The 24,521-nt window shown below is 40.9% G+C and overlaps 1 protein-coding gene across 4 annotated transcripts in view; it reads left to right on the forward strand.

The window, feature by feature from the left end:
• Positions 1-923: 923 nt before the first annotated feature.
• The window catches only part of ABL2 (ABL proto-oncogene 2, non-receptor tyrosine kinase), a gene marked incomplete at both ends in the record, with an annotated part of 45,355 nt that continues 21,757 nt past the window's right edge, over positions 924-24,521 (forward strand). For all 4 annotated transcript variants that reach the window (XM_080623476.1, XM_080623475.1, XM_080623477.1 and 1 more), the window contains one exon: positions 924-1,098. In XM_080623476.1, coding sequence (XP_080479602.1) covers positions 924-1,098 — 175 coding nt within the window. The remainder of the gene's footprint in view (positions 1,099-24,521) is intronic.

Below are 24,521 nucleotides of genomic sequence, written 5' to 3' on the forward strand. Positions count from 1 at the left end.
TCTAAACTGCAACAAACACCATTATGTTTTAGGATGAAACCTCTCCTTTCTGCTTTGAATTGGACCACCTTATGCCAGCATTACAGAAGCGGAGACAGTTTACCAATTACAGAATAGAGTGTACGTTCAGCCACCCGATGACAAGATGCTGCTGTCAGCCACACCTGGCCACTAACATGCCTGATGCTATTCACACACCAGTGCCTTTCTCTTCCTCCACGCCCCTGGCCAGGAGAGCAAGTTCTGGATGAGAGGAGCTCATCCAGGGCCTGGTGAGCTATGGAGGAGATGTCTATGGCTCAGGACGCGCCCACCACTGCTCCCTTCTTCAGCCGGGTACGCGACCCAAGCGTCGAATCTCACATCTGCTTGGGTCCGCAGATGAACCAGCCTTGCTTTAGCTTGCAGGGAAAATGTGTTTGTGGGGCCGGCGCTCAGCTGCCCTGAGTGGGGCAGCCTTCGGGCCATGGCCGCAGCACTTGGTCAGGTTGCCCGCGCCTCAAATCGTGGCCAAGAAGGAAGGACCCTCCGAGGGCACAATCCGGGCAGTACCCCAGGGTCTTGCTCCTCGGTCCATACTTGTCCCCCCCACAGCCATGCTGCCGGTCCGACTCTGGAGCGACCGCGCGTGACTGCCGCTGCTGGGGAGGGGTGAGCGACCTCCCTCGGAGGACCGGAGGCGGCTGCGGGAGCCGCTCTGTCCCCGCTCTCCCAGCGCTCTGTGGTTTAAGATGGCGACGGGGGCTGTGGGGGCGAGTCCGTGAGTCCCAGGCCGGAGCGCCGCGGGGCCGGCGGGGGCGGCGAGGCGGGCGGGAGCCGCCGGGCCGCGCCGCGCCGAGCCGAGGGGAGGAGCGGGAGGTCTGCCTGCCGGGCCGGGGAGCAGCGGCGGCATGTGAGCGCGGGCCGCGGCCGGGAGCGCGGCGATGGGGCAGCAGGTGGGCCGTGTCGGGGAGTCGGGCGCCGGGCTCCAGCACCAGCCGCCGCCTCAGCAGCAGCCGCGGGGACTGCGGGGGAGCAGCGCGGCCAAGCCAGCGGGCCGCCGGCGGGAGGCGGCCGGGCGTACCGCCGAGGGAGGCTTCAATATCTTCACCCAGCACGGTGAGCGGCCGGGGCCGCGCCGCCGGGCGGGTGGAGGGCCGGGGCTTGGGGGGCGCCCGCCTGCTCTCGGCTTCGGCCAGAGGGTCGATCGCGGGGTTCGGGGGAAAGGGGCAAAATCGCCCTTCCTCCCCTGCCTCCTTTGTTGTTGTGGGTTTAACTGGGGGAGGGGAGAGGTGCGGGGCGAAGAGAGGCGCCTCTCTCGGCTGGGGAAGCGGGGCAGCCCCGCCACCGTGCCACGTCCCGGGGGACGCTAGCCTCGGCCCAGCCCGGAGCCTGGCAGCAGGGCCGGAGGAACTTCCCCCGGAGCTGGGACTCCCCGGTATCTGCGGCAGCGAGGTGGCACCACCGGGAATCAAAACTCGCAGTTCTTGGTGGCTGTCTGTTCAGCGGTTCCTAGCTCTGTTTTTGTTTACAAAGGTAAACGGTACATGTGCTTTGTCTTTCTATTTATTGGGGCGCTTGTAACTTGCCTATCTACATCTGTAAGTCTCTGTTGTTGTATAGCTCCTGACAGAGCAAACGATTTTGTTTTGACTGGGGTGTTACAGCTGAAATCTCATTCTCTGTTTAAGTTTTTCCCTGTCCACATCTATTCTTATTGCCGTAAACTGATACCGGAAATGTTTAATGCAACATGATTAGTTTCAGTAATCTCTCTTAGGAGGACCCCACAACTTCAAATCCGCCGTTGTAATTATGTGGGATTATTTTGTTGTTTGTTTTATCTGTCTGGCAACAGCTTTATATAATGCACAAGTTTTGGAAGGTACGATCAACTGAAACCTGTCTGCTCTGACAAGCATGTTGAGAATAGATGCGTGGATGCATCTCTAATCCTAAGGAACTGAATCTGCTATGGAGAACGTGACTGGTTTGGTTTTAGGTGGAGAGATATGTCAGTGTTTATAGAGCAAACTTCTGACAATACATGTTTTCTTCTGCTCAAGAGAATGAGCATAGGCAAAAAGATTAAGGAACATGCAACCAGCAGTCTAAATGTAAATATCATCTGCTGTGACTGCTGACACGTAAGTATGAATCAAAACAAGAGCGCAGCAATAAATTTGGTTTTTAAAATCTCAGTCTTACAGCTTTTGAGTTCAGAGAGTGGTATCAACTTTAAAACCAAAACAGAACTCTGAGCTTGCTGAACTGCCTGACCCTCTATTACTACAATTAAAACAAAGCATTTTATTGCATCCTTCTGCCATAGTATCATCAACTTCATGTTTTACTCTGTCATTTTTGGTTTTTTGTACTTTAAAAGCTCTTTGGCAAAACCATTACAATAATAGACTGAAATACTGTAAATGCACAATGTTAGGAGCAGAACTCAGAAGTTATCCATGTACCCCACTTCTTTCAGGATGCTAAAGTCTACATCTTTAGACTTTAGAGCAGAACTGCTATAAAGACAAAATGCTAAGTATGACTTAGCAGGCAGGAGCATTCCTGCCAATGATAAATAGTCTCTTTTTGTGTTTTGGTACCAAGATGGCTATTTAGTTCTTGCTCTTATAAGGCAAGGACAGAAAGGATGTTTGTGGGAAGTCAAGTGCAGCATCTAGGGAACGTGTAGTTACTTCAGAATAACACAGTTGAGACTGACTCAAGTGCATCTTTTCATTTATTGCTGCATGTTTTAGTAATAATTTAGTTTAACATCCTAAATAAATCCTTCTAGCTCCTCCCTCTGCCCTACTAAATTTTAAAGGTAGATGGTAGAATTATTAACGTGGAGTGGCAGGGAAATAGAGAGGAAAAGTTTTCTTAAGCGTGCATGTACACCAAGACAATAAATTATGTGCTCTACCAGCCCTCTGCTTTGTCTTCCATAGAACTCAAAACAAGAATGAGCCAGGGAAGCCAGCACACTGAATAAAACTGTTCAGGGGCATATAAAAAGAACATTTCACTGTGATAACAGTGATTGTATCTTTAAAAATATTTTCTCTACTATTTATATTGCTTAGTTTATCTGCTTCAGTGGTAAGGTAATTGATACAATTTTAATTAGGTTTTGTTGCCTCTGTTATTTTGTTTGCAGACTGTAAAAGAAGATACGTCTATTGAAAATAAGATATAGCTTTTTATTCTGTTACATTATGTAAAAGGGGTGTGGTTTTTTTGGCAATCCAGTTTTTGAGTTTTAGGGCAGGCTTCAAACTGCTGTCTTGTCTTGGTGAATACCTCAGCTGTGTTAAGTTGTTCCCTGATTCCATGCACATTTTACTAGAAATGAGTGAACAACTTGCTATTGATTATCTGTACCAAGTGCTAGTCAAAGTTGGGCACCTATTTAAATACTTGTCTTGGGCAATAATAAAATATTTTTGTCATGTTCCTGAATCTGGAGTTCACTTCCTTTCTCAGTTCTTTTCTTGTGATCCTGACTTCCCTTGTCTGAGGGGATTTCTCAACTTCTATTCTTATTTTTCATTTACTAACCTTGTTGTCCTCTTTTACTTAACCTAGCTTTTTGCTAGCCTTAAGTGCTACACTTATTTTGCTGAGATGCTGTGCTTGCTGATGATACTCCTTGATCTAGATTCCTCTTTTGTAGGAATTTCTTTCTGAACCTGACCTTCCATCCCGTCTCTAGGATGTCTATTCACAGTATATGAAGAGTGATGGAAGAAGCACAGGATTATGAGTTAGCACTCTTGGACCAGTGACTAAACCAGCCAGTCAAAGGATGTGCCTGGATTATCTTTTCTTATTACCTTCCTTGGCTTTTCTTGATAGTCATTTATTTGAGGAAGACAACCTGTTGACCTACAGGTGTAAATCTCTGCCTCAGCTCACATTAGCAGATTTCGTACTATACTGTGAACCTTACTAAGCACTCTTGCCAAAGTTCATTTTGAGTGGTTGCTTCTTTGGGATTGTTTATGAAAAGGGTGGAAATAAACAATATTTTCATCCTCAGACCCATACTGCTACAGGATTTTGAAGAACAGCTTGCGTCAAATCAACAAAATGTAAAATCCCTTATGCTAGGCTGAGGCTCTTACAAAACCTGAGATGAGCATTTTCATGCAACTAACTTGAAGTATAGTCATCCTTGAAAAACTGATAGATTGAGGTGAACCAGTTTGTCCCAAGCATGTTTGCTGTGTTACAGTTGCGTAGGGAAAGCACTGCACCTATACAGGCACTACTTACTTCTGGATGTATTTTGGAAGAGGCAAGGAATTTGAAGATGTTTTCTGCTTTATGGAAAGAACAAGGAAATCTGTGTTGTGGAACCCCACTATTCTTTCATGAGAACAGACACTTAGACTGCTGGAGGCTTCAGTTTACCATAATATTGAATTCTGTGAGCACTGCTGCGAAGTTGAGCAGAAAAGTCATAAGCAAGCTGATATAGTTGTATGATTTTTAGGGAGGTAATCCTCCCACTCTATTTGATCCTGGTGTGGCCACATCTGGAGTACTGTGTCTGGTTCTGGGCTCCTCAGTACAAGAAAGACAAGAAGCTACTGGAAAGGGTGCAGCAGAGAGCCATGAGAATGATCAGGGTTTTGGAGCATCTTTCTTATGAGGAGAGACTGTGGGAGTTTTCCTGTTTAGAGAAGACTGAGAGGGGATCTCATTAATGCATGTAAATATCTCAAAGGTGGGTGCCAGAGGATGGTGCCAGACTTTTTTTCATTGGTGCGCAGTGACAGGACAAGGAGCAATGGCCAGAAACTAAAACACAAGAAGTTTCATCTCAATACGAGGAAGAGCTTCTTTATGTTGACGGTGGCAGAGCCCTGGAACAGAGTGCCTAAGAACATTGTGAAGTCTCCCACCTGGACATGATCCTGTGTAACCTGATCTAGATGGCCCTGCCTTGGCATGGGGATTAGACTGGATGATCTCTAGACGTCCCCTCCAACCCTACTGATTCTGTGATTTGTTAGCCGTGAAGCAGATCTCTCCAAAATGCAAAAAGAGCCGTAGATTTTGCAGCCTTTTGCAATTAGCCCTTTGAAGCACTCTTTTGTGAGCATTCCTAGCATGTAATCTGTGACTTATAAAGCAAGCAATGGATCATCAAGCATGTTTGTTGATAGTAATGTACTAGAAAGGAAGAGTGTAAACAGAAGGATTATTCAAACACTAGTGTTCCCATGTGCACTGCATCAGAATTAACTAGTACCACAGAGACAATAACTCAACAGGGAGAAGCTGTAGAGAACACTAATTATGATCAAATTTTTACAGTTCAGTACAACCAGAAAATAAGTACTTGGTGCCATTACAGGATGAGCTTGCTTTCCTCTTTCAAAGAAGGAATAGAGGAGAGAACAGGAACTAGGTTATCTCCTTATCCTTTCAGTAGTTTGTTTGAAGGAAGGGGTATAACTGATGACAACCAACAACTTCCAAGTTGTATGTGCTTTACTCAGCTCCTTGTATGAACTCTGAACAGTGACATGCTTTAATTTTCTTTCTGAAGAGTAGATAACTGCCTGCTATACCAGGATATTCTTTGGAATGTTATTAGCATGCTTTTCATCTCCAAAAAGACTTGCTGAGTGTTGTAGAAAACATGCTGCAGGAAAATCAGATTATTTAAATCCTGGCTGGAAAGCCTTTGCAATACCCGTTTGCAGTACTGGTACAGTTGCCCTGGTGATACATTTTGGGGTAGCGGAAGACTCTGCCACACTTGAGCTTTTGATCCAGCAGGCACAGGACATTTGTTCCCTGTTTTGTTTTCTAGAGGAGGAGTTTAGCAACCTTTTACTATGTGTATCAAGGTCAGGCAAGATAAGCCTATACTTTTAAAAATAAAATTATCATTAAAGCTCCCCTAAGGCAGTTGGAGTGCTAAGCCTCATGATAAAAACATTCTAAAGTAGGAAGAAGCATAAATAACACTGTCCCTTTGAAATTCAGTGAAATTGAAGGGCTGGATGCAAGAAAATGGAAAGAAGGAGAGAAAATAGGGTCAGTTTAACAACTGCACTTTGTGGGCTGCCTAAAATGTTCTTTAGTTTTCATCTCACTGAACTGCAGCAAGCTCAGGCCAGAGCTACTTGCCTGCAGACTTTCCTGTCAGTAAATGCTCTGTGCAGATGGAATATAATCACTGTATTCAGTGTCTGACTCTTTGTACTGTAAATCAGAAATCTTGTGGGACCATAATGTATAAATAACTCTTAACTAATTATTTGGGGAATAAAGGATAGTTCAGATAAATGTCTAGGGGAACTTCTCCTGTAGAACATAAAATTGCAGGCATGTTCTGCGTTGCATAATTTTCCATGATATCCAAATTATTCCTCTAGATTCAGTCGCATTCAATACTCATTTTTATATCTTAAGTTGGGATTTTTGCATACTGCATTTTGCAAATGAGAAGACTCTACCAACTCGATGGAAGGGACAATACAATACAGACTATTGATTGGTTGTAATTCCCAGCCTGTCTGTATTTCCTATGTAATTTTCATATACACAGAGGACTGTTGTCAGAAGAAGGTAAGACTGAAATGAAACTACTTCAAAAGATGTTAGTCAGAACTAGCTTAAAAATCAAATTTCAAAGCCCAGACAGATCTCTTGATTTCTCAGTTCTCCACATGTAGCAGATGGTGTGGTACAAGTTGTTCTAGCAATATTTCACAAACTTGCTATTGCTTGCAAGTGCAATGTTTTGCAAAAAAAAAAAAATTGTGGGATTTTTTTTTTTTAAATAGGGACATGGCTGAGTGAACAAATAGGTGAAAAGTGAATGTGTAAGCTATAGGACACACAAGCAAATTGTCACAAGTAGCCTAAATAATCTTTTTCAATCTAGCAGGACTGACATCTCACATAATTGGGAGTTTGAAGATAGTTGGACTATCTCTTAGAGAAGCTGTAGGAGGGTTGGCTTCAGGAATACTTTATGCCTGGTACTAATTACAGATTTTGAGGTAGTAGGCTTGAAGTCATGTTTTCATTGGTGTTCAGAAGTGACCTGTTCTGTGACCCACTTATTTCAGCATATGTCATGTTTGATTGTTCTGAAAGCAGACAAGTCTTTGCTGAGCTCAAATCGTACTTTTTAGGCCTGTATTTTGTAGATAAAACTAGATGATCGTTAGTGTGATTTATTCTAGCCCATTTCTCTTAGTTGTCACAACTTAATGTTTCCAGCATACTTATATCCATAAACTGACTTCTAAATACTGCTGACTGCTGACTAGTTCACGCTTGTAAGAAACTATGTTAAAATCCAACTAACATAAAACAAGAAACAGCAGTTTATGCTTATTCCAGTAGGGATGTGTGTGAAAGATACTTGAAGTTAAGTTTTGGCTAGTGACTTGCAGTTCATTTTTACCTCCTTGCATTTCAAAAAGCCAAGAAATAAAAGACCACAAACTAAAGCTTCATCTACATTATAACTGTTTGAGAATCTGATATCCTAAATCACTGCTTGCCAAACAGTTAGTAGTTCTTTCAGCAGTATGTAATTATGAATGATGCAAAGCTTGGTAGCTGTAGTGCAAGTGACCGATTGACAGGCTTTGCAGGTGAATCTGCAAAGTAGGCATACAGGTTCCTTCTTAACAGCGTTCAGAAGCGTGTTTACTGGTAAAGAAATACTTTTCGTAGTGTTTGGACCACCAACAGTTTCTCTCTTCACATAGCAGGAAAGAAATAAAAGCTTGCGCTAAGTGGTGTAACACAGTTGAATTGCTGGGTCTGAAGTAATGGCTTTTGGTAACTGCATCATCCCTCACATTTCACTGGTTTTGTGGTTATGAAATACTTTATTTTAAGGGCTGATCTTGGTATTATCAATAGAGGCTATTCTCTCTAGAATAAGTGACTGTTACAAAACCATTGAGGCTTCCTGTTGGTAACGCTGTAAACCACAACACGCCTTAGTTATATTACCCATATCTGCTTAGGAAGTTTCATGTGCTTTGTGGGGTTTCTATAAAGGCATGTGCATCTCCTAATACAACTGCTTATACTTCACTAAGAAGTGAATTGGTTTTATTTCAATCTTCTACTTCTCTTTAATGGCCATTTAAACATCTTTTAAGACTGAACTTTTTCAAGAAATTCCTTCTCTCCTGTGTCTCCCTACTAAATGTTGTTCTTAGGATCCTAATCTTCCATTAAAAATAATTGCATGTGTTAATAAACTTGGAGCTTCACTTATGTTGATTTGAAAGTATTCTATGACATAGTGATAGAATTGGGACTATAGTTATGTAAGAAAGGTAGCTCTTCAGTGAATGAAAACTCATTTTCTATAGGACATCCTCACTTTCTATAGGATCCTCTTCCATTAGTTTGATGTTACTGGTTTGGATTTTGGCTCTTTCCTGAGTTTTTTTGTGTGGTTGGTTGATTGTTGGTTTTTTTTGTTGTGTTTTTTTTTTTTTTGTGCGTGTGTGTTATTATTTTAAGTGAAGTTTACTAAAGTGAAACTAAAGTAGCTGCTGCTTGTTACAAGCTATATAGGCAAAAGCATAGGAACCATCTCCTGCTGCTGTGGGAGTCCAATTAGGAATCAGATTAGAGGATAGGAGGATGAGACCATTATGGATTTGTGACCCTGTGCACCTCTTTGTCTTATTTCTCCTTCCTTTCACCTACGATAATCCCAACAGCAAAACATCAAGTGTGTGTCTGCTGTTCCTATTTGTTATCATCTCAACTAGGAAACATAGGATGAGCAACTATGGAGAAAAGTATCTCCAGAAAGACAAATAATGCTGGAGAGGAAAGAATGAGAATAAGGAAAGACTGGAAGAAAAAGGTAAAAGATGATCTTGCAGCTTCTCCCTAATAGTGCATTTCAGTACACTGGAGATTGTATTTCAACTGTTCAGCTTTGCAGATGATGTTTTAAAATACAATCTTGAGTATATTTAATAACTGTTAAATGAGACAGGTGGGCTTTCTAAACTGACCTGTTGTAAGTTGAAAGTGGGTTACTGACTGATGTCCCTGTAATGGGCAGCACACCTGTTGGGGGGAGTACCCCCATATAGAATAGAATATTTCAATTGCAGAGGACCTACAATGATCATCTTAATCAACTGTGTGACTGAATCAGGGCTAAAGTAGCTGATGACTGATACCAGGCACAAAAAGATGAGTTCTAAGATCCTGGAGCACAACCAGACATTAATTCGCAGGACTGTTTGTTTTGGGAAGGAAAAACTCAACAAGATCTCCTCCTGTTCCCTTCTTACCAGAGGCAGAATCAAGTGCAATTGGAGAAAGAATACACATATACCCTCTTTAGAGTTCACATATGGGATTTATAGTGGTTTGGCATTCCAGTAATCACTTTTGTTGCAGGTTAAGTGTGCTCCACACCTTGGCTAATTTTGGAACAGGTTTCAGGCTTGCTTCTGCTTGAAATAAATGTTATTAATATTATCTATTATAGTGGTAGGATGTAGCATAGGTCATGAGGTGTTCTGTTTTTCAGATTGCTTGTTCAATTAGATGCATGATTTTTGGAAAAGTTGACTGTAGAGTAGTATTCCTGTACAGTAGACACCCCAAAACATATAGGAATTGCAGTGTGATGAACCTTCCTCATCACAAATCTGTGCACATTCCAACACGGCCTAGCCTAGAAGCTTGTTTAAATATTATCATATTCAAGTAGATTAGTATTGCCTCCTACATTTACCCTAAACATTAGGGGTCTAAAGGTGTTTACAGAGCACAGATCTGTTTTCTAGGGAAAACCAGAAAATATCTGTACATTCATATTTTGTAGTCCGATTGTGAAGGTAACCCTTGAAACCCAAGCTGGAGTGTAAATTAATATAATGAGGCCTTCCTTAGCTTACACGGTCAGCTCAATTTCTCAACATTATTTCAAAGCCTTTGCTGCTGAGGGTTCATTTTGCTAACCAGCAGTGTCACAGAGTTAACAAGACTGTTCAGTTTTACTGTTGCTATTCAGGAACCTGTGGGAGGCTGTGCAACTGATGAGAATATCAATTCTGTGTTGCCACTTAGAAAAGCCAAGAGCAGAGGTAGAGACAAGATACAGCTATACTGCTATCTCTGAAAATTACTTAATAGAAGAAAACTGGAAAAAATATTTAGAGCAGCCTCAAAGAGATCTAAAAAGGAATAATTTTAAGTAATTTTTTAATTTAAGGACTTAATTTGTTTCTCGTCCAGCAGCTTAGCGTCAGAACTCACCTATTACTGAAACTATGGTGACTGCTTATTCAAACTTTTAAAACGTTGATACAAATTATGTTATCTAAGCAGAGTGAAATGGACTCTTCTCAAGGCTATGAATAACCTTGAAGATCTTTTGAAACAGTGGCATAGCTTCCTTCCTCCATTATGTCACTAAATGCAGCAGAGCTTGAGTTTATGCTGGTCTGAGCTGTACTGCATAAACAGAGACTTATTGCTTGTATTTAATGCAGTTTTTTCTTAGAGCATAGGTTTGTAATTGTAAAGCTTTCTTCATGTCTACTATTCACTTCCCTACAAGTGAAAAAGAAACTGCCCTTTCAGAGCTGATCTGTGGCTCCTTTTCTACTATGAAGTTTTTTCATCTGTAAACTACTCTTACAATTGGCAGCTCTCTCACTCAGAATTAAGATACTAAAATTAAAATAGCAAATTCTTAAAACTTGAACTTTAAACTGCTGAATGTCCTACATGTGCTTTTTAAAACACTGTTGATTATTAATAGAGTCAAGCCTTGGTAAGGTTACTCTTTGACACCTTGATCAAAACATAAAGGCTGTGGTGCAGGCATTGGAGATGCTCTGAAAGTTGTTTTTTTGATTGCTTCATGGTGATATCAGGTAATTCTGGTTTGTCTGCAAACCTGCTTTTTTACTGACTGGATTGGCGTCAAGTAAGCCACAATGAGATTTATCATTTGTGGTAGTAACATACATAAACAGTAAAAGCCAACTCTCTATAGGCCCCAGAGAATTCTTGTGCTTTCTCCTGACTAGGAAGATAAGTGGGGCTTTGGTAGGCTTTGTCATCTTTTTTCGAGGCAGGAAGATGCATACATTTTACAGAGGAAGAAGGGATGAGCAGTGCTTTTGCAATTGGTATCACTGTAAAACCTGTGCTCTGGCCCAGTTACCCAGGGAAGCACAGTGAAATACCTTTTTCACTAATCATAGAATCATAGAATAGTTAGGGTTGGAAAGGACCTTGAGATCATCTAGTTCCAACCCCCCTGCCATGGGCAGGGACACCCCACAGTTGTATGCTTGTTATTCAGGATAATCATTGGCCTTAATTTTGATTTATGGCTCTTTAAAAAAAAATCCCAAGAGTAAACAGAGAAAGAAGAGCTGCTTTATCGGATTAAAGAGTCTTTGTCTAGAGAAGATCCTTAGAAAATGTTATGTAGTGTCTTTCGGTGCTAGTATTTCAAGTTATATTCAGGGGTTTTTCTTCAGGATCTTAAAAAAGCCTGTGGATGTTAAGGTTTGCAACATAGCTGTGAGGGAGGAGCTGATTGTTCATGTTACAAGAAACTGAGATCTTATTTTGAGAAATAGAATACATGAGTCTGATATAAACTACAGAAAAACCAACTAGCCCACTTTTTGTAATTTTTTCTTCCAGAGGTGCATTGATGCCTTAGGACTGATGTGCAAAATGAGTAGGCACTCAAATGATTTGAGTAGCCTGCCAGAGATACGCTGTGAAACAGAAGTCTGGCAGGTTTAATTCTTGCTTTTGTCCTTAAAGTGCTAAATCTGTTTTTGTTAGAAAACATTCATTTTCTGGTTTTAGATCATCATAATTAAATATATTCAACTTCTTTAGGGGTAAAAATTTGAAAGAGGGCACTACCCTCTAAATCAGTTCATCAGTGGTAATTCCTGTACTTCAGCGCTTAGTTGGGAGTACAGATATGCTTCGAGAAGTTGAAATAGGACACACCTTAACTCTGTCAAAGCTAAACTTGTGTGTGGTCTTGTATCATAACTCTTTCTTTTGTTGATATGAATAAGTCTTTATAGCTTCCACCTATTTCTTGTCAAATGGTTAAGCTGAATTTGATTAAGACAGTTTGAGATGTGTCTCTTCATCAGCGCACAAGTTTACACCATGAGATGCAATGACTTTTTCTGTGTGCCATGTTAGAGTTTCTGCTATGTGTTTTTCTCATTTTAGGGGCTGGTGGCAAACCATGTAACTGCTTCTAGGTGCAGCCTGGCTCTAGAATATAGTGCTCAGCTGGCCTCTCAGTACCTGCTCACCACAGGTGGATAGGTTAGCCCTAGTATTATGCTCGTTGGCTTGTGGGCTGTGGAAGTTGGCATGCCTTAAGGCAACATAGACTATGTAGACTCAGGTGAGCCAGTTATTAGGATGAATTCTGTTGTGCATCAGCTGTTACAGTACTACACTGCAGCTGCTATGCATGAGGTATTGCTGGTAAGTATTTTGTTCCTGAGCAAGACCAGCACTTTACTACAAGGAACCTGTTAGACAGCCTTTCCACTTTCTTTAGCCTTCCTCTCTCCACACAAAGCTTACCACCTTCTTTTCGAGCCAGAAAGTAGGCTTTGAAACACGCACTGCATTGACAGCAGGGAGCAGGTGAGTATGAGAGAGAGCAGCCTCACGCTGGGCAGAACTGCCACGTTTGCTGAGGAGCCTGGGCAGCACGCAGGAGGCTCTGTCAGTTTAAAGAAGTAGAAAGATCTATCGCTGCTTCTTACGGAGAACACGATTTTCCAGCCTACCACGAGAGGGTGCTACAAACCTTTGGCTTAATTTAACCACTGCTAAAGGGTTTTTCTGTTAGGAAAAGTGGAGTGTGTTTTTCAACATTACTGGGTTACAGGGAAGAGTGTTTTAAGTAACTGTTGGTTTATGAAAGCAGACAAGATCCACATATCAAAAGGCAGATGTAGCTGTCTTAAAATACATGTTTATTTTGCTTTTGACTTTAAGAGCTGAACTGCTTCCTTTTTAGTTGTTTTATGTTTTGGGCTTTGTCCTAACTTCATCTGCCAGCAAGAGAAATTTTCCAACTTGTTTATGGCCTAGTGTGCAGGCAACCTTTCATGCATGAGAAGATGTTAAATGTGATACTTCTGCTAGGGAATCTGAGCCCTCAAATTCAGAGTCTCATTGCTTCTGTGCATGTCTCATCTGTAAAATGGCAATAGTGCTTGCTTTGTTTATGAAGATGTTTAGACTTAACTTTTGCATAAACAAACACAGAAAAGTTGTCTGCAGGCTAAATGTTCAGTCATGCACTCTTGTCTCATCCTTTAGGCTGTTAGGGAAATGTGTTTGTTGTGTTTCTAGCTTGTATTTCAAAACACTTGCTGCATGGTAATAGGTCTGAAAGAAGGTCAGTGTTTGTGTTAACTGTTTGGCTTGCCTTGAAATGGAAGCTGAAAACAGTGTGCTTCGCTGAATGTTATCTATCAAGCATCCATAAAGAAGCTGAAGCTACAGAGAATTAGCAACACATAGCTTTAGTTTACTGTCTTTGGTTGTTTAACAGTGCAGCAATACAAACAGAGTGAATTACAGTAAGCATTCGTGCACTTAGGTTGTTGGCTGGGAGACAGGGTCTCCGCAAAGAGATCCCAGACCTGGTGGACAGAGTTTAGACATGTAATTACAAAAAAAAAAAGAGACCACCTGACACTACCATGGTGTTCATCATTGACTGCTCAGCTGTGGGGTCGTTGTTAGACTAAATTGGGATGCATTTATGTTTTTATAGAAGTCACTTATTTCTTTTAATACTAATTAGTGACAGGCCACATTGAAAGAAACAGGTTAACCAGTCCTAAAACACAGACTACTAGAAAAGAGATAGGAATTTTTTTAAAAAAATACAGCCAAGGTAGACTTTGTCTTGAATACTATCATGTAAAAGTAAAGGCATGATGACTTCTGGTATGCTGTAGCTGTCCTTCTTCCCTCCTCCTTCACCCCCCCAGTCTGTTACGAGATAGAGATCTTGCATGCATTTCAGGCCTTGGCATCAGGCTTTGTTACATCCACCCATCCATTATTTCCTCTTACAGAAAGATCGAAACGCTCTTCATCACAGTTATTCCCAATGCTCCACCACCAAGCCTATAGGGAGGGTAGAAACCATAAAAGCTGTTGTAGGAGCAGCATCTTGGTTTGTTAATAGAGAAGCAAGCTTTAGTATATAGAATAAACTGCTCAGGCACAACGGTGCTTCATATTCCTAAACTAAAGGTTACCCTTCCAGGGATCACTCTTGTGCTTTGAGATAATGATCCTGTTTGTTGAGAACAAGTGTCATTCCATGGCAAATACTGTGTGAAAGAAGGTTGTCAGAGGCTTAAAGAGAAACAGAAATAAGTGTCCAGGAATTGGTGCTGGGTGACAAATTAGGAAAAACTATTTCCTTTCTTATGATCATTTAGCATTCTTACTCAGGTGCCTTTATCTTGATTTGGAGCCATCTCTCTTACGAAAATGAAACAGGTGATGCACAGTATCTTTCTATCTGTCTCTCAGGGAAATATTTTGTTCCCAAATTCCTTGCCTTTGCTGACAGACAAAGGATGTCAGCTCTAAAACCAGGAATACAGACATGCAGGAATTGAAGAAAATGATTTCTCCCCATGAGGGTAGTATCTTTGTTTAAATATAAGAAAATGAGATACTGATGTGAAAAATCTCTGCAGTTAGAAAACTATTTTCTGTAGTAGTTAGCTGTTTAATCTAATTTAGTCTAATTTCACACACACTGGTAAGTAGTAAGTTTATAAAAGGAAGACAGTGTTCTATCATACAGGTGAGAGGCATGACTACACAAGATGGTTTATGCGGCAGGTCTCTAGTGGAACTGCTGATACAGACCCCTATCCACAGGACCATGCTTTCTTTTCCAAATTTGACTGCAGGGACTTTCTGTTATGCTTGAATTTATAACAGATTTTCTTCCCCTTTTTGATGCTTGAACTTAAAGCTGCTTGTTCTAATCCTATTTAATTAGTGTGAGGAAATGTAGGAGTTTTTGTTTAGAGAACATTGGTAGCTGAAACAGTAGCTGTTTTCAAAGTGTTTTGTGTCTTCATATTGGAAGTGTTATTCATTACTTGGAGAGGTACTGTAAGGATTTTGTAAGGAAAGCCTTAAGTATTGCGCTTTAAGGAGGATGGCTGATCCAACACCAGTTTGAGTCTTGCTCTGCCATAGCTTCCAGTCTGATACTTAGCAAATGACTTTGTTTCTTTGCCTTAGACCTTCTTCTGCACAATACACATTTTACCCTGCTCTGTAGTACTGTCAAAAGAATAAAATATCAAAACTGTGAGGCTCTCGATATATCAAGTGCTACAAAAATATCCCATGTAGTATCAAGTCATAATATTAGCATGCCCTGACTGAGAATGTTCTGTAGGCTGTGAATTTAATGCATGTGAGAATAAGCATTTACTGCTTGTGAAAAGTACGGCATGGTTAGTACTAGGGAGGGTAGTCACCCATAAAACAGGTATGGCGTCAGCAGAAGCCTAGGATCCAATACATCATCTTTCTCTTTTGTCCCTAAATTACTAACAAAGTGTTTCAGCAAAAATTGTGGATCTTACTGCTTAGTTGTAGACATTTGAGAAGGCTACATGGTTACCTACTAGAGGATTTGAGAATAAATCTTACAAGAATTCATGTCCTCATTGGAAAAAATGTTGTTGCATCTCGTCACAAGTCTGAAGAACAATTATCTAGTTAGAAAAACTTCACTGTTGGGGATGAGATACTCATGCTGCTGAACAGGCACATAACTGTGTGACGCATGTGTTCACTCAACTTTGTTAGCACTCTTGTAATTTTAAATCTGAAAAAAACATGACAGCACATCTCAGGCCTGGTCTCTGAGGAGGAATGTGTAGTCCTTTCAGCAGCATGCTTCCAAAGACAGCTGCACAGTTAGCATTCATGTCTGCCAGGGTCTGTGCTCTCCACAGTGATCCCCACCCCAGATCTCCAGACAAAACCAGGAGATGAATCTCAACAGCTGCAGAAGGCTCAGTTTATGAATCTTAATTAAAGTAAGGAGCTATTTGAAGTGTTTCTTTTCATATGTCTTTAACGATGGTCATAAGGCTACACGTTCCCATTCAAGTTGTCAAGATAATGCTAACCTCTTTTTAGAGGTGGACATCCAGTGGTCTGAGCCTGTGTGGATGCTTTGTTCCTCTAAACATAAATGATGCTCATATAGACCATAGTGTTTTTTCCTATGCTCTACCAATGTGCTCTCAGTTCTCCTTCTTCTTTTCCCCTGCCCAGGTTGCACCTTTTTTCGCACATGCTGATTTTTCCAGTTGTGTTTTTTCCGTGAGAGTAGCTACCACCCTTATGTGATGTACTGCTTTCGTAACATTGGCAAAGCACCCAAAAAAAATTAGTTTGAGACCTCCACACGCAGACCTGAATATTTTTGCTCCTCAGTTTAAAGCTGAACTAAGTGTGAACTTAAAGCTGGATAACCAGTGACCTGCATTTTATGTATTTGTCTCAGATTACAGCAGCCACCTTCGTATATTAAGAACAAAGTTGGTTTCCTCATGATTATATTGTACCTGTCATTATGTAGGAAGCCCTGCCCTTTCTTTAGAAGTGAAATCATTAGATTCCATGTATTTTAATTGGGTGAGTCATTTCATTTCAATCCTGCTGCTAGAGCACATGTCTGTTGTGTCTAATGTAATTTCCACTTAATGGGGCCAACAGTAACAGTACCAGTAGCATGAAGTCCGTTATAAATAGTATGTCTACAGTATTCACAATATATTATTTCCGAAGCTTCACCATGAGTTTTCAAAGTAAGAATACTTGCATTATTTATTTCATTTTCCTATGATGGAGAGGGTTATATGTTGAAGTAAACTTTTACAAGAGATAGCCTGTTTGTATCCTGGTGATCTGAATTACAATGAGTTGATAAAAACTTGTCAAAAGAGAAGCTTGTCACCATCACCACTGTGCTCCTTCTTTACTGGTGTTTGTTCTTGTCTAGCTCTGTGGTGAGGCAGTCTAGGGAGCTAAACTGACAGAAAACTCTGAAGTGTTCATTTGGTTTCCTGACCCAGAGTACCACACACCAGATGAACATGGGTGTGAGCACCGAGCATGTGGGAAGCAGCAAAGGAGGCAGCTGGGAGAGGGGAAACAACCATGGGTCTGGCAGCAGCTGCCTGCTGGGTTCACTCAGCCACATGGTCAGTCTGCACCCTCAAAACCTCAAAGTAGTTCAGCAGTTTTGTCTCTTGTGCCTGGAGAAGGGCTTTAGTGAATCCAGTTTAGGATTACTTAAGAAAAAAAGAAAACCACCAAAAACTTAATAGGTTATACATATATACTTAGCATTGTATCTTTTTACCTAGGCTGCTCTCAGAAATGGGCCTCTGAAATTTGTCCTTTTAGAATCTTTGAAATTCAGAAATGAGTTGACTGAGATGCTTAAAGAATCAAAGGCAGTATCTCTTCATAACAGGTTACTTCCACAAGCTTCTAAGAATAGGATCACCTCTTACCTGTTTTAAGGGTGGGCTTTTTTAACATATATTTTTACTTCTGTGCTTATTGAGTTCTTGGCCTTCCTGGCTTCCTACAATGCTACACTTGTATGCCTTGAGTGAAAAGCTGATTATAACCCAGTGCTCGTGAACAGCAGCTCTTCACTGCTGTCGCTGAGTTGGTGAGACTGACAGCTAAAGCAAAAGGCTGCCTGTCCTTCAAGCTGAACTAGGTGTGAACTTAAAGTTGGATAGCCAAATGGATTATTTGACCAATATTTCTGCCAGAAGAGTCTTAGTTCTGTGAATAAATCTGTTAGTCCAGTTTCTCTAGTAATTAGGAATTAAGTTCTTACACTGGTAATCTGCTGTTGCATTTTAGTTAGATACCCAGTTCTCAATACAGAAGTTTTACTGAACAGTCACGTTTAATGTTACTGATAAGAGAACATACCAACCTACATTAGTCAGTCCTTTTGAGGGTTGATTCTGCTTGTTGTATTTGATCGTGAGAATTTGATTTTTGTTGTTACTCAGCTTTTCTAGCTTTAGAAGCTGAGGTGTGACCCTGCGTGTTTAATCTATTGGTCTTTTTAGTGGGGTAAGAGGGGGGGAAGAAGGTTCGTACTATGTGCAAATCTCTGCTGGATATTCTCCAGGCTCTCATTTTTGTATTTCAGTCACTGACTTGTGTGCTGTTTGTCTTTGTGGGTGCTTCAGAGGTTTTCTTTTTTTGGGGGGGCCTACAGACAACCTACTGTTCATGGTGAAAACATGAAAAGGATGTTTGCCCCAGAATCTCTGCTGATGCTTCATGCTTGAGCTTCAGCATCCTTGGAGGAGCTTAAATGTGCTGGGTGCTTCCAGGTTTCTGTATTTCAGCTCTTGTTCTTTTTTTCAGGGACTGACCATGCAGCTTTATGAAAATTTAACATTGTTATGCTTGTATGGTTTATTTTAGATGGTAAGAGACTTAGATCTCAAAGCAGTAGTATGTCCGTATAAACATCTTCCCTTGCCTCACTTCCCTTACTGGTTTTGACAGTTTTGGCATATGCTCAGTTCTATAAACTATACAGGAAGCTGTTACTTCTAAGCAGCCTGTGCAGCACATAGTTATATTGGCTTTAAGTGCTCAAAGTAGCTTGAAAGCAATGGGAAGACTGTTTCTGGTAATGATGTAGATGAGCAGGAAACATGTCATTAATTCTAAAGACCCTTCAGATAACTTTCAAATATTAATTAGCTTTTGATTCTATAAAGTCCTTTTAAGCTGAAGGACCTATTTTAAACCTACATGGTACAGCAGTTACTGAAGTTACTCTTATTTGCTCGTGGATGCTCCACTGCTTGCCAAATAGCAGTTCTTGAGGCATGTCTTGTGGTTTACCTGAAGGTACTTTTTCAAAGAAATTTCAGAGTTAAGTAACCTGTAACAACAGCGTGGAATTCCAATAAAGAAGTGTCTTAAAAGGCAGAGGTTTAGTGGCATCTTAAGAAGCTGGCAGTGATTGACTGTCTTGCAGTAATGCTAAATAAGAGGTCTCCATAAGGATGATAGAGAAGCCCTTGACTGAAACTAGTTTCTACATGGGATGGTAAATATTCTGCTTTCTAACTACTGCTCTGAGAGCAACTACAGTTACTTTGGAAACATTTAAATACAGAATTGTTGGAGATAACTGCTGTAAATAGTAAAAATTAAACTGAAAAATCTTCTCCCAAGCTTTCAAAAGCCAGAGCTGTTTTAATTTCCAGTACCTGAATAAAAGGCAGAAGACAGCATTCTGTCCCTTTGTTTCAGGAGGCTAAGTTAGAACTGAGTACAAGTTCATCATGCTTTTAGTTACTGAGGTATCTGATTTAGAGTAGATTTGTACTGCAAGAGGCTCAAGAAAGAATGATTTTGAGGAGCATTTGCAGAACTGCCTGTTGTCTTGGTATTTCCAACTTCAAGACAGCACCTGGTGTGCTGCTACAGCCCAGTAGTGAGCTCTGGTCTCAGAGGAAGCCCTTAGTGTTGCTGATTCTTGAAGGGATACAATATAGCCTTGTGTAATCCAACAGTCAGCTGTCCTGACAACCTATATAGGCCAGAAACAACTGGGAATGTTTTTCTGTGGACAGGGAGGAAGAAGGAGTGAGGGGGAACTCTGTCAGATTAGGGAAGGAAAAAAATAAAATCTTAATTTGACAAGATAAAGAGACCTTTCTTCCTTTCAAACCAAAAGGTGTGGGCAAGCTGCAAGCAAGTTCCCTTCTGGATGGCACAGTTAGACTTTGGTTTCAGTCTCAGTTAAAAATTTACATTTCATAAAACAACACTCCTAAATTAAACAGCAGTTTTACATACCTCCCTTTAAGCAAGTATTATGGTACAACTGGCAAAAAATTTGCCATGAAACTGAATGCAGCTTATTTAGTCATCTTGCACTTCATTAATTTCTGCAATCATTCTTAGAGTGATGGTGATAAGAGTACAAGTACCATTCTTCCTATGGGCTGCAAGTACTTCTATAAGCAGTATAAATGGCTTGATTTCTCTGATTTTTGTAACTTAGACATTTTTGTCTTGTTTATGCATGTCATATGTCAGTGATATCTTGTATGAACTTGAACGTCAGTTTCTGTGCATTTCTACTTGTCACTGCTACCATTGTTGCAGGTGTAAAAACTCTATCAGTGCCACAAGAGGCAAGGTAGTAATGAAGCATCCTCTCGGTCATGGTGTGCTGTACTGCTTGCCTCTATGGAAAAGCATGTTACTATCCATGGTAAAAATCTACAAAAACTGATGTTCTAGATGGATGCAGTTTAGGGACTAATCAGTATTCTACAGATAGAGAGGAAACAAACTGCAGAGTTAGCTGCAGTGTTAGACTTCCCGCTGGGAATTTCCTGACCTTTTCCTCTTCCTTCCTCCCTCAGAACATGTATAGCAAATAGAGCAACTTAAGCACTGGGGGAGGTGGCACCCAAAGGCAGAAACAGTAAGAGGCCAGAGTAACCTTCCGTTAAAAACAGCTGACAACATTCTGACCAATCTTCCCAGCATCCCTGTCGTACCACCACAAATACTGGCAGCAGGAGAGATGTCTCAGACAGCTATGTCAGTATGAAGTGGGAGGAAGGCTCTTTAAATAACTAGAGTGAGCCTTATTCCCTGACTGTGTCAACATTGAGTTGTTATTTCACACTCTGAACAGGAAAAATTAGTCAAGTAATTGTGTGGCAAGCAAGTGACAAAATGAAATAATTTTTTGCTTTTTCTAGTTGCTGAATCTGTTGTAGAAAGCAGCAGATACTTTCCTTGTCATTTTGCATTTCTAGTCAAAAACCTCCAAGCAATAGATGAATATCAGTACAAGACGAATAATTTTGTTAAAACTTGGGGAGTAGCACTCCATTGAGTCACTGGAGTAGTCCAAAACAACGCTTGTCTATGTCTTGGTTTTGGAGTATCTGCGTTTTGAGGGGGCTAAGGCAGCATTCATGCCTTCCCTTCTCATTGTTAATGTTAGCATACTTTTTGGCTAGTGTGCGTAATCCAGTCCCAAAAAGTCTGCCTTACTCTTACACTACATAGCTTATATCGTCTGTCTCTTCTTATTCCAGGTGAATAGAAGGTTTTGTGGTACTAATTCAATGGAATAGAATTTCAGTTAGTTAGGATTGCCTCAAAGCCCTTTATGATCCTAGATAAATCCATACAACTATTTTTCTCTTCCATATTTCCCCAGCACGAAGAGGGAACGTTTGTAGTTTTATAGAAAAGCAGACTGTTAGTGTTCAGGTTAGCATTGAAAATTGGCAACAGTTCTTGGCTTTTGTGAGGATTTGCCTTTTGACAAATTATTAATCTGGAATTGCAGCTATCTCCTTAGAGGTTTCCTTGTCTATAGATCAGATTCTGTCCTTGCTAGCATAATTTGTGGTTAATCTAAGCATTTTCCGTGCAGTTTCTGGTCTTTGAAGTAGCCATCTTTAGCCTAGTCAAGAGTAGTGTGTGCTCGCAGCCCGGAAAGCCAACTGTATTCTGGGCTGCATCAAAAGGAGCATGGCCAGCAGGTCGAAGGAGGTGATCCTGCCCCTCTACTCTGCTCACATGAGACCTCACTTGGAGTATTGTGTGCAGTTCTGGTGTCCTCAACATAAAAAGGACATGGAACTGTTGGAACAAGTCCAGAGGAGGGCCACAAGGATGATCGGGGACTGGAGCACCTCCTGTATGAAGACAGGCTGAGAAAGTTGGGGCTGTTCAGCATGGAAAAGAGAAGGCTGCGTGGAGACCTCATAGCAGCCTTCCAGTATCTGAAGGGGGGCTTATAAGGATGCTGGGGAGGGACTCTTCATTAGGGACTGTAGTGATAGGACAAGGGGTAATGGGTTAAAACTTAAACAGGGGAAGTTTAGATTTGATATAAGGAGGAAGTTCTTTACTGTAAGGGTAGTGAGGCACTGGAATGGGTTGCCCAGGGACGTTGTGAATGCTCCATCCTGGCAGTGTTCAAGGCCAGGTTGGACAGAGCCTTGGGTGACATGATTTAGTGTGAGGTGTCCCTGCCCGTGGCAGGGGGGTTGGAACTAGATGATCTTAAGGCCCTTTCCAACCCTAACTATTCTATGGTCCTATGTGGCCTTATGTTTCTGGGCAATTCAGTCCCTTTTTTTCCATACTGTTGTACTTTGTTTGCTTTACTGCTCTGAAAACTAATTAGTAGCAAAACCACAATCTACTGGATGCTTCTGCTCTGTTTGCATCCACGCACATTCAGGTTTCCATTCTTCGGGAGTATTTCTCCCCAGAGCCAATTACGCCTGCTGTAACTAGTCTTCTAGTTCAGTGGTTTCCCTTGCAAAGTCATTTTTGTCTTTTTTTTTTTCTTTTAAGTGTTCTCACCATAGGGTAGCAGTATCTGATGACTTAACCAGTACTAAACACATATTATACTACTTGCTGGGATGCATTAATGCTTTTGTTCAGTGAAAAGGTGCTAGAAATGAAGTAGCTGTCAAATAAGAATAAAGAAGATGTCTTTTACCCAACTTCCAAGGTTTTCTTCGATTCACCTGTTTTTAATTAAAAGCTGCTATTGGACTACGAAGCATGATGTGAAGAGGAAGAAAGCAAATACAAGATGATAAAGTTGCCAGTAATTCTAAGAGACAGTAGAGATGAAAGTTGACTGAAGAATTGCAGGAGGTTGCAGGTTTAAGTAGCAGAAGGTTCAATGTAAATGTATGGAAAGTGGTACACAGAGGAATGTGCTTCTAGGCTTTGCATGTGAGGCATTTGTCTCTGATCTGGCTACTGTAATAATAGAAATAAGTCTTTGAGCTGCAGTAAGACTGTATCTTGTCAACACTGAGAATTATAGTCTAAAAAGCAGGGTGTTAGGAATAGAAAAATATATGGTTCTGCCCTTGTACAAAGCTATGGTTTGAATACTGCATGTAGTTCTGATCTGGTTTTCTGGAAGGGTATATAGTGGAGCTAGACAAAACAAACAAAATAATCAAAGGAGGACTGTTTAAAAGTGACCAAAGGTGGCAACATCATCAGACTACCTAAGACAAACTCTTCAGCTGGGAAAAGAGATGGCTATGGTAGAATACAGTAAAGTCCTATAAAAATCACAAGGGGCAGGGAAAACATCAACAGGTAGTGATCATTCAGGATTTGCGACCATGGACAATGAGGATCATCAAATGAAACCAGCAGATGTCATGTTCAAAACAAGTAAAAGCCTGTTTTTTTATTCTACAATGTGCAGTTGAGCCATTGATAACATTGCAGCAAAATACTATTTGTGGTGAGTTTAGTTTGCATTACTTTAGACAGCAACTGGACAGAATAATGAAAGAAGCCTGTTAGAAAGTTTAACTACAACACCACCAGCTTTGGCTTAGAAAGACCTCAAGCTGCAACATGCTGAAGGCTTGGAAAGTATTCTGGAATAATACCATTACCCTTTCCCCAGGCAATGGTAACAGCAGGATGCTGGGCTGTAAGTACTGTACCCAGTACAGTGGTTGTTACCTGCCTGAAGAATCCCAGTTGTCAGCTAGTTGACTTGCTTTTGGCATTCTTAAGCGTTCTGCTAAATCCAAGAGGCAGAACTTGCTTTTCCTGTCATACTTCCTTTAAATATTCCATAGTTTTGATGTTATCAAAAAGTACTTGTACGTAAAAAATAGTCTCAATGCCTAAACTTTACAGTAGATGCTACTCTTGTAGTAGTGGGTGTACATAAAATGCATGTTTGTACTTTACCTGCATAAAATTCCTTCAAGTTGTACACATTGGATGGTCCTACCCTCCAGTTAATTATTTTTAAAATACTTTATTATTGTGTCAAAAAATATCAGATCTACTGAGTAATATCCATCACAAACCTGCTACATAAGCATTTTCAATCCAGATCCACTTAACTTATTCATAGTCTTTGTATATTTATTTACAGTTATCCTTCTTTGTAATAAAACTGATCTTTTTACTACACCAGCAAGTCAAACAGTGACTTTTCTGTAGCTTTGATTACTTTTAGGATAGGAGTATTGAACTTGCTCAGTCTTACTGTAGTTTCTTTTCCTCCAAAGCTGTATTAGTTCTGCTATGACCCAGAAAGAACCTTTCCAAAAATGTTGTTTCAGTGAGTACATTCTTGTCTTAATATTGGGCTCAGACACATGGGGACTAAACACCGCTGTTCGATTTGAAAATGCAAATGTAGTGACACAGCCTGATACTGCAGAGCTGTCGATGCTGAGCTGGGAATTCTCCTCCTGCTGAGGCTGGGGTTCATGTTACCATGGTTATTTAGCAGCTGTTGGGAATGGCGCTTGTGAATGGAGCCCCTTGTCTGGCCAGTGGAGCCAATGACAAGTGTCTGGGTTTCACCGACGGGAAGTGGCACAGCAGCCAGTAGCTAAGTTTAG

This window comes from Psittacula echo (assembly GCF_963264785.1).
Source record: "Psittacula echo genome assembly, chromosome: 7".
NCBI classification, from domain to species: Eukaryota; Metazoa; Chordata; class Aves; order Psittaciformes; family Psittacidae; genus Psittacula; species Psittacula echo.